This window comes from Rousettus aegyptiacus, unplaced genomic scaffold, assembly GCF_014176215.1.
Source record: "Rousettus aegyptiacus isolate mRouAeg1 unplaced genomic scaffold, mRouAeg1.p scaffold_m13_p_8, whole genome shotgun sequence".
Taxonomy (NCBI): domain Eukaryota; kingdom Metazoa; phylum Chordata; class Mammalia; order Chiroptera; family Pteropodidae; genus Rousettus; species Rousettus aegyptiacus.
This window is the reverse complement of record NW_023416311.1, coordinates 31,249,396-31,264,550: the sequence shown is the minus strand read 5'-3', so window position 1 is coordinate 31,264,550 and position 15,155 is coordinate 31,249,396. Positions and strand designations below refer to the sequence as shown.

At 32.4% G+C, this 15,155-nt stretch overlaps 1 protein-coding gene across 1 annotated transcript in view; it reads right to left on the bottom strand.

Moving 5' to 3' along the window:
- FBN2 (fibrillin 2) overlaps positions 1-15,155 on the bottom strand; it is a 241,980-nt gene that overhangs the window by 155,489 nt on the left and 71,336 nt on the right. The window contains exon 7 of the mRNA XM_016159020.2: positions 1,491-1,616. Coding sequence (XP_016014506.1) covers positions 1,491-1,616 — 126 coding nt within the window. The remainder of the gene's footprint in view (positions 1-1,490; positions 1,617-15,155) is intronic.

Genomic DNA, 15,155 nt, shown 5'->3' with positions numbered 1-15,155 from the left:
TTTGAAATAATTAACCACATTTTATTACCTTTTCTTTGGGGAGAGCATGAAATTAAGTTGCCATAATGTAAAATGTATAAAATTATGAAGATTATTTTGGAGCTGCCTATAAATTAATGAAGGCAAATCAGAAATATAGGATGATACGTACATGTCCCATGGGTTCATGGGATGATGATTTCTGGTGTTAAAACAATAGCATGTGTATCCATACTCCACCTCCTGTCTAATAGAACAGCTCATATTCCTGTTTGTCTAATATCATTAAACTCTAGATTTTACCTTTTCCCAATTTTTTTTCTACAGAGAGGAACACAACTTTTTTATAACTAAGCAACAAAAATAACCCCAAAATATTGCCTTGAAAAAAGGAAATGAACAAAAGACTTATATATACACCAGGAGATGACTTTAATTATTGAAAGTAAGTGGGTCTAAATGAACTTGTGATCATTTTTTTCAGAAAGCAATTATATGTTTGGTACTTTTAGTCTACTGAACTCAGAAAATGATCCCAGTTAAGATCACAGTAGGCATATACATTTATCCACCTTAGTTAAGCCAGACTGGCAAAAACAAATCTCTAGAATAAATTTTTTAAAAACTTTGAGTAGATGAGAATGCTTATATCACAAAAAAAAAAAAAAATGAGACTAGATACACTCCATTGCCTTTAGAAAATTACCTTGGTTGAAATAATTTGTTTTAGGTAACATAATAACAGAAAATATAAACATTATACTTCAATACTACTAGAAGTATCACCACTCCTAATACCAATGTTCATTAAAGTTAGACATGTTTAAAAGTTTCTTGAATTTTATAATAATGAAACTTTTAATCACAGATAAATATAACAAATTAATTTATTTTATTTGAAGAGTAATGATGGAATTTACACTTCAATATTATAATCCAAAACTCACATTCCAGAATTTTTTTTTTTTTTTAACATTTTTGAGTAAGGTGTCATTTCACAGAAAACCTGTTGTGGTAATTTCCAAATCCTCTCTGAGGATTAGGCTTTTTTTTTTTTTATTTTGGCGGCCAGTCAAGTAGTAATATTTAACCCCAAAATTAAAGTATTTTATAATATATGACAGAATGCCAACTTCTAATGAATCATTTTACACATGACACTATATTCCACTTGGGCTTTTCTTTACCTGGTTTTAATCTTCAATATAATTTCGTAAGTGAAATGGAAAACTACTTTATTAAGGAAAACTATAAATGGTTGGATTATTCCCATTCTCATTACAAAATAAAAACTGAGATAATAAAGCAGATGCAAAATGCTGATTGGCTTTTCCCAAATCAAAACCATTAAATATACAAACCAATACAAAACTGCTCTAAGGTTATGACTCCACTTTCATATGAAAATAATTATAATTGTGATTAAATTCTTCAAAATTCAAAATGAAGTTATGTTGTTCTTGGACTCACAGTCGTCAATCAGACAAGTCAGTCGAAGTTGAGACACTCACCTTCACATTTCTGAGTAGTTTCACTCTGCTTGTGACCAGCAGGGCATTTGCATTCAAACGAGCCAACTGTATTGATGCAGTTTCCTCCCTGACATATCCCAGGAATAGCTTGGCATTCATCAACATCTGCAAGAAGAAAGCATTTTGAACCTAGATACCACTAATTTTGAAACTATCTACATACATATTTCTTTAATGTATAGAAAAAAAATAATTGTTTTCAAGAGAATGGTATAAGTCAGGACCCCTTTCTGTGCACATGTTCTAATTTATGTAAATAGTACATAGATGTTATAGATCTCATTTTGTTTCTTGATTTTTTTGTTTTGAAATTTTTCTTTGTTGTTACATAAACAACAAATCTCTTACTTTGATTTGCTGCAGAACACTTCTGAGTGTGTTCGCCATCTTGGTGATGGGGACTCAGTCCAACTTCTCCCCACCTCTGTGAATGATATAATGAATGTCTCTACTATGTCTCTTTATGGCGTTGAGTGACTACGGACTTTGAGAACTCGAAAAGACTTTTTATCCTTCTGCTGAAGGCTCAGAGTGAAATTACTAGATCACAGGGTATGTATACACCAAATATGAATAAACAGTGCCAAATGGTTTTCATACTACCCGGTAATCTACTTACCGAGTAGTCCACACACCTCTAGAATGCGTGAGTATTCTTGAACTTTCTCTTCCATGCCAACATGTGAGATAACTATCTAGTATCTAACTTTCTTTGGCCTAATAATTGTAAATTAATATTAATTATTAATTTTAGTTTTCATTTCTCTAAATATTAATTACTATGCTTATTAGCATTTAAATTTCCTCATTTGAAAGTTGTCTGTTTATATCCCTTAGACATCGTTACATTGAGGTTGTTGTATTCTTTTTTGAAATTTAAAATCTTTTCTGTTTTAGACATGGCAATTATATCCCTCATCCTTTAAGCTGTCTATTAATTTCATCGATTTAAGAACAGAAATCCTTAATATTGACAAAATGAAATTCAAGAAACTGTAATAAAGATTCTCAAACAAATAAAAGCCAAGAGCCTTCAAGAAATGTTAAAAGAATTTCTTTAGGAAAAATAAAAATGAGATGGAAATTAGGGTCTACACAAAAAATGAAAAGCGCTGGAAAGAGTAGCTATGCTGATAAATAGAAAAGACACAATTGTAATTTTTAAATAAACTTAAAGATGATTGATTTTTGAAAATGAAGACAGCAACAATAACATATTTTGGAGCCTTAAAAGCTTAAAATACATGGAAGTAAAAAGTACAACCACAATAGCATGGAGGATTGAAGGTGAAAATAGAATAATACTATTACAAAATAATTACATTTTAAATGAAGTGGCATAATGTTATTTGAAAACAGACTGTGGTAAGTTAAATATATAAAGACAAATACATTAAAATATAAACAAAGGGGTAGAGCTAATAATCCAATTGTGGAAATAAAATGGAATATTAAAATATACTCAGCCTAATATAAACAGGCAAAGAGAAAAAAAAGAATAAAGAACAGGTAGTATAGATAGACAAGAAATAGTAAGATATAGATTTAAACCCAATAATATTGATAATTACATGAAATGTAAATGGTATAAACAATTCAATTTAAAAGGCTGAGATCATCAAATTTGATTTTAAAAAGGAAAACTCAATTTTGTATTGTCTATAAGAAACCCACTAGAGATAGCTTAAAAAATAAAACGATGAGAAGTATATATCATGTACTCATTAATCAAAAGAAAGCTTGTGTGGCTTTGTTAATATTATACAAAAAGTTCATCAGAACAAGAAATATTACCATGGATAAAGATGAATATTTCATAATGACTAAAGACTCAATGACTAAAGACATAATAATGTATAATGTGTATGCACAGATTATAAACTGCTAAACACCTGGAACAAAAATTGACAAAACTAAAAAGAGAAATAGATAAATCCATAATTATAGTTGGAAATTTCTACATTCCTCTTAGTAACTAATGGAATAAGTAGACTAATAAAATAAGAAGACTGAAAATCCGCAAGGATATATAATATCTGTACTATTCTTTCAACCAAATTATCCTACTTTACATATTAGAACACTGCATCCAACTTTAGCAAAATATACATTATTTTCAAAAGTACATGGAATGTTTACTAAGACAGACTATATTCTGAGGCCATATAAAAAGGTTAATGTAAAAGAATTAAAATCATCCAAACTGCTTTCTCTAAACACAAAGAAGAGTTAAATTAGAAATTAATAATAGAAAACATTTGGATATCCTCAAATATTTGGAATTTAAACAATGTACTTTGAAATGGTTCAGGGTCAAGGAAGAAACCATTTGGAAATTCAGAACACATTTTGACTTAAATGAAAATGAAAGTACAAGATATCAAAATTTGTGGAATGCAGCTAAAGCAGTGTGGACCTAAATGTGTAGCATTAAAATGCTTATTTTACAAAAAGAAAAAGGTCTAAAATTGGTGATCTAAATCGCCATATTAAGAAATTTTAGAAAGAGCAAATTAAATCTAAAGTAAACATAAGAAAATAATAATGATAAACAGAACAGCTGTCAAACAATAAATAACTACAAAACCTGGCTCTCTGGAAATATAAGTAAAACTGATAGATCTCCGTCAAGACTCATCAAGAAAAAGGAGAGAAGAAATGAATGATCAGTATCAGGAATAAGAGTTTTGCATCACTACAAATTCTATAGAGATTAAAAAGTTCAAGGGAAATAGTATGAATTATCTGACACTCAATTCAACAACTAGAACAAAATGTACAAATTCTTTGAAAGACAAAAATACTAAGGCTAACTCAAGAACAAACATAATATAAATAGATCTATATCTCTTAAAGTAATTTAATTCACACTTTAAAATCTTTGCACAAAGAAAACTTTAGGCCTAGGTGGCTTTACTGTTTAACTCTTTAAGAAGAAACAAAGCAGTTGTACACAAATTCTTACAGAAGAGGGGACACTGCCTTACTCATTTTATTAAGTTACCATCACTCAAATACATGATGAGACAGAAAATAATAGAGTAATATCTTTTGGAATACGCACACAAAAACTCTTCACAAGTCAACTTTAGAATATATAAAAAAGTTAATAAATACATCATGACCAAGTGGTGTTATCCCAGGAATTTAAGGTTGTTTCGACATTCAAACATCAATTGATATAATTCATTTTATTAACAGATTAAGGATTATCTCATAGATGTGGAAAAAGTAAGTACAGAATTTAACATTCATGATGTTAAAAATCTCAGTAAACCGGGAATAAAAGGAAATGTCTTCAACTAGATAAAGAGCATCTACGAAAAAACTACAGCTAACGTGCTATAAGGGATTGGGAAAAATTCTTTAATTTAGAGTTTTAAAATCTGTCATTTTATATCTGTGTAAACTTGTCTTAATTTCTGTGTAAAAGATAATAATTTCTAATTTAGTGTATTGTTATAACAAACACAATATAAAAATAAATATAATATATAAGCATATGCAAATTTACATTATTCAAGTTGACAGACTAACATAGCAGATTTATTAATATTATATCTTTAATTATAAAATAATATATGCTCATTAAACAAATATTAATGATACAAAAAATAGAAAATTAAAGAGATAACCATTGAAATAAGTTGGCAGTCTGTACTTTCACTCTTACAAACATATTCAGATTGGTGGTCTGTTTGTTTAACATGAATATGATCAACATAATATGTGTTGTTCTACATCTTGTTTTTATTCATTAAAAATATTTTGTATATACACCTCTAGATCAGTATATATCGATTTATCCTATTGTTTTTTGATAAGTCCATGAGTTTGGTGTATGTTAGTGTGTAAACTAGAGAATTCAAGCCCACAAAAGAGGTTAACATCTTTATTATTTTTTCCTCGCTTTAGCTATCTATCTATAAAACTGATTACGAGAATCCAAAGTATTTTTATACTGAAATTACAGTAGATTTCATTGTCTTATTAAGGGATATATGATCTGGAAAAAAAGCAACTAAAATGAAATATGTGACAAGAAGTTTATATATCGAATAATTTAACTCAGAACATTCAAACCACATTATTTTTAAAATGTACATTTTCATTCTCATTACAATGTGGTGTAAAACATCCCTAGAAACCTCTTTTCCTGGCAGATAAATCAGAGAAAGAACATCATGGTATAAGCTGAAAAATGAGGCCAAACCTATAAATCCCTTAATACTATTCATAAAAGTTTTGACTATGTATTTAGCAGATTCAGTAAGTTTTCAAAGGATAAACTTACTTTACAGGGTTTATTTTATAATTCCTTAAAAAGTATTTTCCTAGAAGGAAAAATAAAACTTCTATATTTGAAGTATCCTAGACAACACAGATATACAGAATTAATTTCTTTTAGGCAGATCAAGCTAATCATTAAAATTAAAAAGGCAATTTTCAAAGAAATATAGAAATAATCAACTTGAATCAACAAGCATACACAAGTGCTCTCTATAAAACTGAAAAGAGTGAGCCTCAGACCTTCAAACTATGCAAGAGTTTCTACATCTTCGAAGTGCTAGCCTAAGCAACCGCTAATGTCTGATGAGTATTCCATTGCTCATATCACTATACGGATGTGTTTCTGTTTATCCCTTCAACTCTGGCACAACACAGTTATTTCTTTAAATGTTGAATTACTTCAAATCACATGTAAGGATTTTATAGGATAAAATTTAATCTTTTGAAATTTAAACCTTATATAATTACTTCAGTCTATGTCTGTTAAGGTTATAAATAATGTAACAAAGCAATAGTAATTCTAGTTCATGAACTCGTTTATTCTCCAAATTCTCCAAATAAACTTGCCATAAAAGATCAAACTGATTTTATTATATAAATTAATATTAGATGGTATATTATTTTTAGTTCACATTAAAATATGGAAAAATTTATGCAGTGGTACAGGCATATAAAAATGGTTCATTTAATTTATATATATGGGAACCAATGACCAATTCCTATTACTATATTTAATAGTGCTTTTTTTCGAACTTTGCCTAGCACCAAATTAGATCAACTTTTAAAATATAAGTTCTTCTATCTATACTCCATAGATATTCACACATGGCACTTGTATTCCTATAAAAATTAATGTAAGTCATATTGGTTCTATACTTAAAGTGTAAGTTCTTATTTCTGTACTCCATTGATATTCATACATAGTACTGATATTTCTATAAAAAGGAATGTCAGCCTTTAAGTATAGCAATTGAAGAATAGGTCTGTCTCTACCTGGGAATTGAGAAATACAGGGTATTGGCAATCATTCAACATGGTTTGATTCAGCCAGAATACCTATCCATGTATTCACAAAATTCAGATGTTGAATCAATGATCATCCCAATAAGCGAATGCTGATAACTTACTACCTGTAGGACTCTGAATCTGTAATAAAAAGAACAGCACTGTTATCTCTCCATGTTCCTTATCTCAACAAATGTCATCGTCATTTATCCTGCTGTCAAAGTCAGAAACCTAGGAGATAAACTCTGACTCTCTTGTCTCTCTTGTCTCATAGTATTTCATCAGTAACAAGTGCTTACTTCCGAAACATTATCTCACATCTTCCCTCTGTCTCTATTCTGGTCTCAATCTCCATGCAGGGACCTTCTAAATTGGTTTCTTTGCTTCCACTCCGGCCCCCTATAACTAATACTCTATAGAGCAACTAAAGTAATTTTATTCCAATATAAACGAAATCAAGTTCAGGTTATTACCTCAGAAATATGTAGACACTGCCTCACCGTATTTTGGTCTACGATTGCTCTACAAAAGTTTGAGACAAGTTGGGAATATTCCCTTGATTACTATGCCCACAGGATTCTCTTTATCTTCTCTTGTTATCGAAATTTTGTGCTTTTCAATATGCAGATTGAAGCGTTTATCTATTTTAGACAATTTTTCTATCTTTAAGCATTTTTTCAATTCCTTTCTTCAGCTTTCTCTAGTCTGACTTTATTATGTATCAGCTTTTTTTTTTCCTTTTTTTAAATTTTATTTTATTAGTTTCAAGTATATAGTACATTGGTTAGACATTTATTGTTTATGAAACAATTCCCCTGATTACTTTTCCTCTGGCTCTCCACCCAGCCACTTAGCCGTTATATCAGTGCTAACTGCATTCCCTATGTCGTGCTCCCCATCTCTACGACCATCGATCAACTGCTAATTTGTACTTCTTTAACCCCATGTATCAGCTTTATTATCATTGTTTATTAACTGTTCTCTGACATTTTGATTTATTATTTCCTCAAGTTTAACCACTGTCACCAATTCTTTTCAGTGTTATGTATGTTTTTATGTATAGATGTACATATATATTATTTGTCTTCCATTAGGTAAAGATTTAAATCCTTCCTCAATTTCTTTCTTGAGTATTACCAATTTATTTCTATCTCTGATTATCTTTACTGAACTCTTATAACTCTCCTTTGAGCACTTTTTAAAAGGATATATTGTTTTTCGTTTCCTTGAGATGAGAAAAGTATACAAACTTGATACTTATTTGGGAATCCTTTGAAGCATATTCATCTGCCTTTTCCTAATGTTATTTTTCTCTCTTTTTTCATTTTTTTTAATATGTAGGCCTTTTCTCTTTATTACTCATCTTTAAATAGTGTTATTTCCTGCTGAAGCAAGAAAGGAGAAAGCCAAGAGTAAATAGATTGATTTGAAAACTTCTATAGGGAATATTGCTTGAAACAGTTTCTCACCAAATTCCCACTTTTTGCCCCCCAGGTGGTGATGTGGCTCCCGCCTTATGCCTTTCAAGATATTGACTCTCCAAGCTAGCTGCTCACTAGTGGTCCTTCTGTCCTCTTTTTCTTTTCTCTCCTTTACCTCAGAGAGTGCCTCTGGGTTGGAAATGCCGAGTAGAGGATACTGGAAATGTCTTGCCTCCAAAGTTTCTCCTTCTGCTATCCCTTCTTTACTCTGAGAGTCTGCAGTAGATCTATCTCTTATAGGGATATTCTCTGCCTCTCCAACAGAACTTCCATAACCACTGAGTAGCCTCTCAGGATGCTAATACTCATAGCAAATGTTCAGAAGATTCACCCTGTCTCAGTGACTTCTCAACAACTGCATGTGTTCATCACCGCTTTTAATTGGGTGTAATAGGACCCCTTGATCTCTATTATTCATCTTCTCGTTAGTTAGAAGAAGAGGAAAATTCTGCTATTTTAAATAATAGTTTCTATAATTAAGTAAGTTTTTAAGTAATTTTTTTAGTTTGTATTGGAATAGCTTGTATTCACATGGTATGAATTAAAGTTAAACTTTGTAATAATCTGGTTAACTTGGTCAATGTAGACAGCCAATAAATTTGTCTTTAATAATTTATACTAATCAAATGAACCAAATCTCTTTTTTTACTTAGTGATATATAGAAGGCCTAGAAAACTTTCTGCTGTGGGCATTTTCCTCTCAGTCTACAACTGAGGAACTAGCCATGACTGCCTGGTTTCAGCTGAGATTAAATTTCTCTACATTTTTCATGTGCACTCAGAGTAAAGGAATTACATGTTTCTGTACACTAATGCCACTTGAAAAGAACACACACCAGTGTTTGTTTTTCAGTGAGTGATTTAGGGTCTGTACTTCTATTACTTTATTCAAGTCCTTGTCCTGTGTCCTAGGTAGGGCCTGTATCATGGTATATGCTTGAATTCCATGCCTCTCATGTGGCTTGGAATGGAGCAGAGGCTCATCATAAGTCTATTATTACTGTCGATAAAAAAGCAAAAGATGGAATTCAGTAAGCAAATTTCTTCTGTCATATTTTTGCTTAAAAGCCTAATTCCTAAATGTCAAATAACATAAACAATTGTACAAATTTTATTTTATGTATATTTGAAAATTTAAGTTGTCACTGTTCCTTTGAAAATCTAAAAGAACCCAAGTCAAGTACTAATCTTAAGTAAAATATCTTTCTAATTAGAGTAGATTCATAAGATGGTAAACATTAAAAAATAAGAAATTATTTACAAGAAAATACTACAACATATGCATGTCACAGTTTATATTTAAATTTTTAAATTTAAATTCTTATATTTAAATTTTTAAATTTAAACATAAAATTTTTATTTATATTTATATTTGTAAACATTCTTGGAAGAGAGTCTAATGCCAATTTTTAATTTTTTAATTCACTCATTTTATGATAGCTTAAATTCTAAGGTTTTTATTAGTTAACATTGGTCCTTTATTATATAACAAAATGGAAGAAAGTCCAAGATTAAATGGGGATTAGACATAGGCACAAGGATCAGAACCGAAATGGCTCTCAATACGCAACGTGTCAAGAATCCTTGACAGACCTCACAGCACCCTAGGAATGTCCCCCTTTCTGACACTGCTTGTGTAAGGCCAGAAAGCTAGCATGGCAACAGTTATATTGACGGCTTTCCTTGCAGCTTAATTTTTTAAAACCATCATCTTAATTTTCTGGCAGCCCTCAATTTTCAGTTATTCTGTTTATTACAAGATCTTGTTTCATTCCCTCTCAAGCCACAGATAAGGCAATTCACTAATTATATCAGCTACAGGATAACATTACATTCAGAACTACAGAAATGTCCTCCCTTCATTAATGTGAACCATGTTTTAGAACCAATATTAAGCTATTTACAGTTAGCATCTACACAGCTGAAATTTATTTTCAACTCTATAAAAATGTTCAATTAGCCTATAAAACAGATCACTATTATAAAGAAAAGTATAACATGTACGGATCATGTTTTATTATGTTATTTTTTTTCATGCCCTATATCTTCCAAGCTAATTTGGCAGCAGTATTTGGGAAACAGTCTAGGAATTTAAAAAGAAAAATGAAATCACAGTAAGATGCAGTCTTAAAATAGCCTGAACTGAGGATTAGTATTTAATTGAGAACTTGCTGACTATGCCATGATTTTGAAATAAAACAGAACTATTTGAACTCGCTTTTCCAGGCATTTTAACCATGTGGCAAGTTTCACTTTGCTCCTGTTGCTCTATTAATCCATTAGGTTTTTAGGCAAACAGAGCCCCAAGTAATCTTTGCTACATAAACAAAATCAAATAAATAAGCTTTCTGACATTACTAAGTCCTGAAGGGTGTTCAGAAAGTTTGAGATCAGATCACACATTTTAATAATTGTATTCAGAAAAACTAGGGCTCTCTGACAAAATATCAAGGTAAAAAAGCTTAAGTACAAATACAGAAGATGAGGAGCGTCAATAATTTGGTATATTCTGGCTGAAGTTAAGGGCCTTTCTAACCTGGATTATTTCTATGAAATAGTGGGTTTTAGAAGTATTGTAATTTTAATCTCATTTATTAATCCAAAAGAGATTTATTGAACATCTATCGCATGTTAAGCACTGTTCTAGATGCCTCAGAGGTATTAATGAATAAAACAGATTTTTGTCCTAATGGAGCTTATATTCTAGCTGGGGGAGAGTAAAAACAATTAAGACTAAATAAGCAAGTATGTTAGAAGGTGAAAAATGCTATAGAATAAACAAAAAATATTACTTTAGTAAATCTAGTCAGCATTAATCTAGTAAATCTAAATAGTATTTTATCTTTAATAGTAATCTATATATTATATGAGACTATACTAATCTAGGAAATCTATGTAGTATAGTAAATACTATATAGTATATAGTACAGCATATCATCTATAGAAAAAGTTGTTGCTTTATCAGGAACTATATATAATCAAACTGGTAGTCACATCAAAGATATAAAATTTACTATCTATAGTAAAAAACAGATTTAAAACATTTAACCCGATCTTCACACTTAGATCTGAACTGTGATTGTAAGCCAAGAGATAAAACATTTGCAAAACCATTCTAAACCACAGCTGACATAAATTTTATATACAATTAAATGTGAAGTAGCTAATCTGTTGAGTTACATGATCATCCCTTGGGAATCCCTATAGTTCTGATGTGAAAGGAGTTTAGATACAGACTTCTTTTTAGGGCAAATATAATCTATGAAACTTGTTTTAATTTTTATTTTTCAATTTGAGTTAACATTCAATGTTATTTTATATTAGTTTCAGGTGTACAGCATAATGGTTAGATATTTTTATAATTAATGAAGTGATCCTCTGTTTTAGTCTAGTATCCACCTGGCATTATACAATAGTTATTACGATATTATTGATTATATTTCCTAAGCTGTACTTCACATCCCCATGACTATTTTTAACTACCAATTTGTACTTCTTAATCCCTTTGCCTTTTTTATCCAACCCCCAACACCTCTCCCATCTGGCAATCACCAGTTTTACTCTGCATCTATGAGTCTGTTTTCGTTTTGTTTACTCATTTATTTCGCTTTTTAGATATCACATATAAGTGAAATCATATGGTATTTGTCTTTCTCTATCTGACTTATTTCACTTAGCATAATACCCTCTAGGTCTACTCATGTTATTAAAAAAAAGTAAGATTTCATTTTTTTTAATGGCTGAGCAATATTCATGTGTGTTTATGTGTGTGTGTGTGTGTGTGTGTGTGTGCGTGCATGCATGTGTACCATAGCTTCTTTATCCAATCATCTTTTGACAGGCACTTAGGCTGCTTCTATATCTTGGCTATTGTAAATAGCCCTGCAGTGAACATAGGGGTACACATATCTTTTCACATTAGTGTTTTGCTTTTCTTTGGATAAATGCCCAGAAGTGCAATTGCTGGGTCACAAGGAAGTTCTATTTTTTTAATTTTTTGAGGAAACTTCGAATTGTTTTTCCTTTTCTCCACATCCTCACCAACACTTGTTTTTTGATTTATCAATGATAGTTATTCTGACAGGTGTGAGGTGATATCTCATTGAGGTTTTAATTTGCATTTCTCTGATGATTAGTGATCTTGAGCATCTTTACATATGTCTATTGGCCATTTGTATGTCTTCTTTGGAGAAATGCCTATTTAGGTCCTCTGCATATTTTTTAATGAAACTGACCATTTTTTAAATATTATCTTTTATAAATGTACAATACTAAAAAATATAATAATATTTGTAGGCCTCTGTAAGGGATAAATTTACCAAGTTATGCAAAACACTCAGATTTTATTATTCAATGAGTTGAGGCTACGTACAGGCTCCCCAATCTACAGTTCTCATTAGGTTTTAGGACACTGGACTGGCTTTCTGTAACATATCATTTACATGGGCTGAACAAATAAAATCCCTGCACTGACACAGGTTACTACCATCACTTTGAAAGACTTCAGATCTAACTTTGTATAGAATTTAATTATAACAAATAAACTTAATTTGCTATGTCTTAAATATGAGTGATACCATTTATTTGAATAATATAAAATAATTTTCCTATGATCCTACTGCCTTTTGAGAGCTCATTACAGGGCTTAGTTTCCAAGCTTTAAAAATTGGTTTAATACATATGATATCAGAGAAGTAGCCAAAAAGTGGGTGAGGATCGTGGTTGCTGAAAATTAATTAAAGTAATTATTCAGTAAATATGTAATAATTTTCGGCTACTTGGCTTGGAGTTTACTATCATAGTATCCTCAAGGCCCCAATCTACCCCTGATATATAAAATATATATCAAGATGTAGTTGAGATGATAGCCTAGAGACAAGATTGTAACCAGCCAGATTATAAGCTCTAAAATAACAGCAGTTGAGGACAAAGTTCACACTTTGTGTCTGAAGACTGTTAATAACAGTATTGGGCAAAGATAGCAGAGTGGATAAACACTGTGCTCACCTCCTCCCACGACCACATCAAAATTACAACTAGGGAATAATCATCATAGAGAAACAACTGAAGTCTATCTGAATAAAAGTCTTATAACTAAGGATATATAGAAGAAGCCACATCGAGACTGGTAGGAAGGGCGGAGATGGGGTACCGGCTGGTCTCCCCTGCCACTGCAACAATTAAAAATGAGAAGGAATATCCTAGCTGCTCACTAGAATAACCAGGCTCACTAGCCAAGGGTTCCAGTGCCAAGAAGAGAAGTTCCCACAACTTCTGGCTGTGAAAACCAGTGGAGGTTATGGCTGAGTGAAACAGAGGACTGTGAGAGTACCAGGTGTTCCTCTTAAAGGGCTCACACATGATCTTACTCACTGATGGACTCACTTGCTCTGAGCTCCAGCACCGGGGCAGACATGAGGGACATACGGGATAGAACTGAATTGTCTGGCTTCCCGGTGAGGGCGGGAAGTGCTAGTAGAAGCCATCATTCTTTTGCTGAGCCTTCCCCTCATCCAGATTGCAGGTGCCATATCTGCATTTCCATCAACCTGGCTAATATCATTTGCTCTGCTCTGGTGATTCCCTGAGATCCTGTCCCACCCAAGCCACTTCCAGTGGCTTTTCCATACAAATGGCCTATCTTGTCTCCTGATGCAGACTTTCCTAAATCTCTTAAAGGTCCACAAACCCCAAACAGCATCTGGCCTCAGCATACCCCATACCTCTTGCTAAGGTAACCCCAAGCCACAGCTAATGGCGGCATGCCTTGGTTCAAAGCTTAGCCTCTCCTAGGTGCCTCCCAGCTCAGCATACGTGGAAACCATCTGCAGATCACTTTGTAGCTCATATCAAGTGACTTAGGGCAGGGCACAGGCAGCAGCCGGCCATGGCCTGCACCAGAGCCCCTTCTAAGGGGCCCCAGATCCAACACACCCAGTCACCAGCCACAGACCACACTCGAGCATCACCCAACCACTTCCACAAACAATACACCCCAAGGGTAGACTCAGCAGGTATCGGAGCCCTGCTAATGTAAATCATGCTCCACAGATCAACCCCTATACAAGCAGCTCCTCCACTAAAGTCACAGCCAGTCCTCACAGCCAATCGACCTGAGGGTCAGTCCCTTCCAATGTTCTGCCAACAGCTATCAAGGCTAAACTACAAGAAGAGGGCACAAATAATCCATACAGAGGACACCTGAAGGATCTGGCTCAGGTGACCAGGGAGATTGTGCCATTAGGTTCCATAGGACACTTACTATATTAGGACACCATGCCAAGATTGGGAAATATAACAGATCTACTTAATACATAGAAACAAACACGCAGCCAAAATAAGGAGATAGAAACATGTCCCAAATGAAAAAGAAGAGAAAATTTCAGGAAAAAAAAATAAACAAAATAGAGGCAAGCAATCTACCAGATACAGAATTCAAAACAAAGAACTTAGTGAGAACTTCAACAAAGAACTTAGTGAGAACTTCAACAAAGAGATAATAAGCATGAAAAAGGACAAAGAAACCATAAAGAAGGACCAGTCAGAAATGATAAAAACAATAATGTTAATGAAGAATACACTGAAAAGAATTAATAGCAGATTAGATGAAGCAGAGGATCGAATCAGTGATTTGGAAGAAAAGGTGTCAGAAAACATCCAATCAGAACATTAACAAGAAAAAAGAATCCAAAAAAATGAGGAAAGTTTAAGGGACCTCTGGAACAACATCAAGCATACCAACACTATCATAGGGGTACCAAAAGGAGAAGAGCATGAGCAAGGAATTGAAAATCTGTTTGAAGTAATAATGATGGAAAACTTTCCTAACCTGGCAAAAAAAACAGACACACAAGCCCAGGAAGCGCAG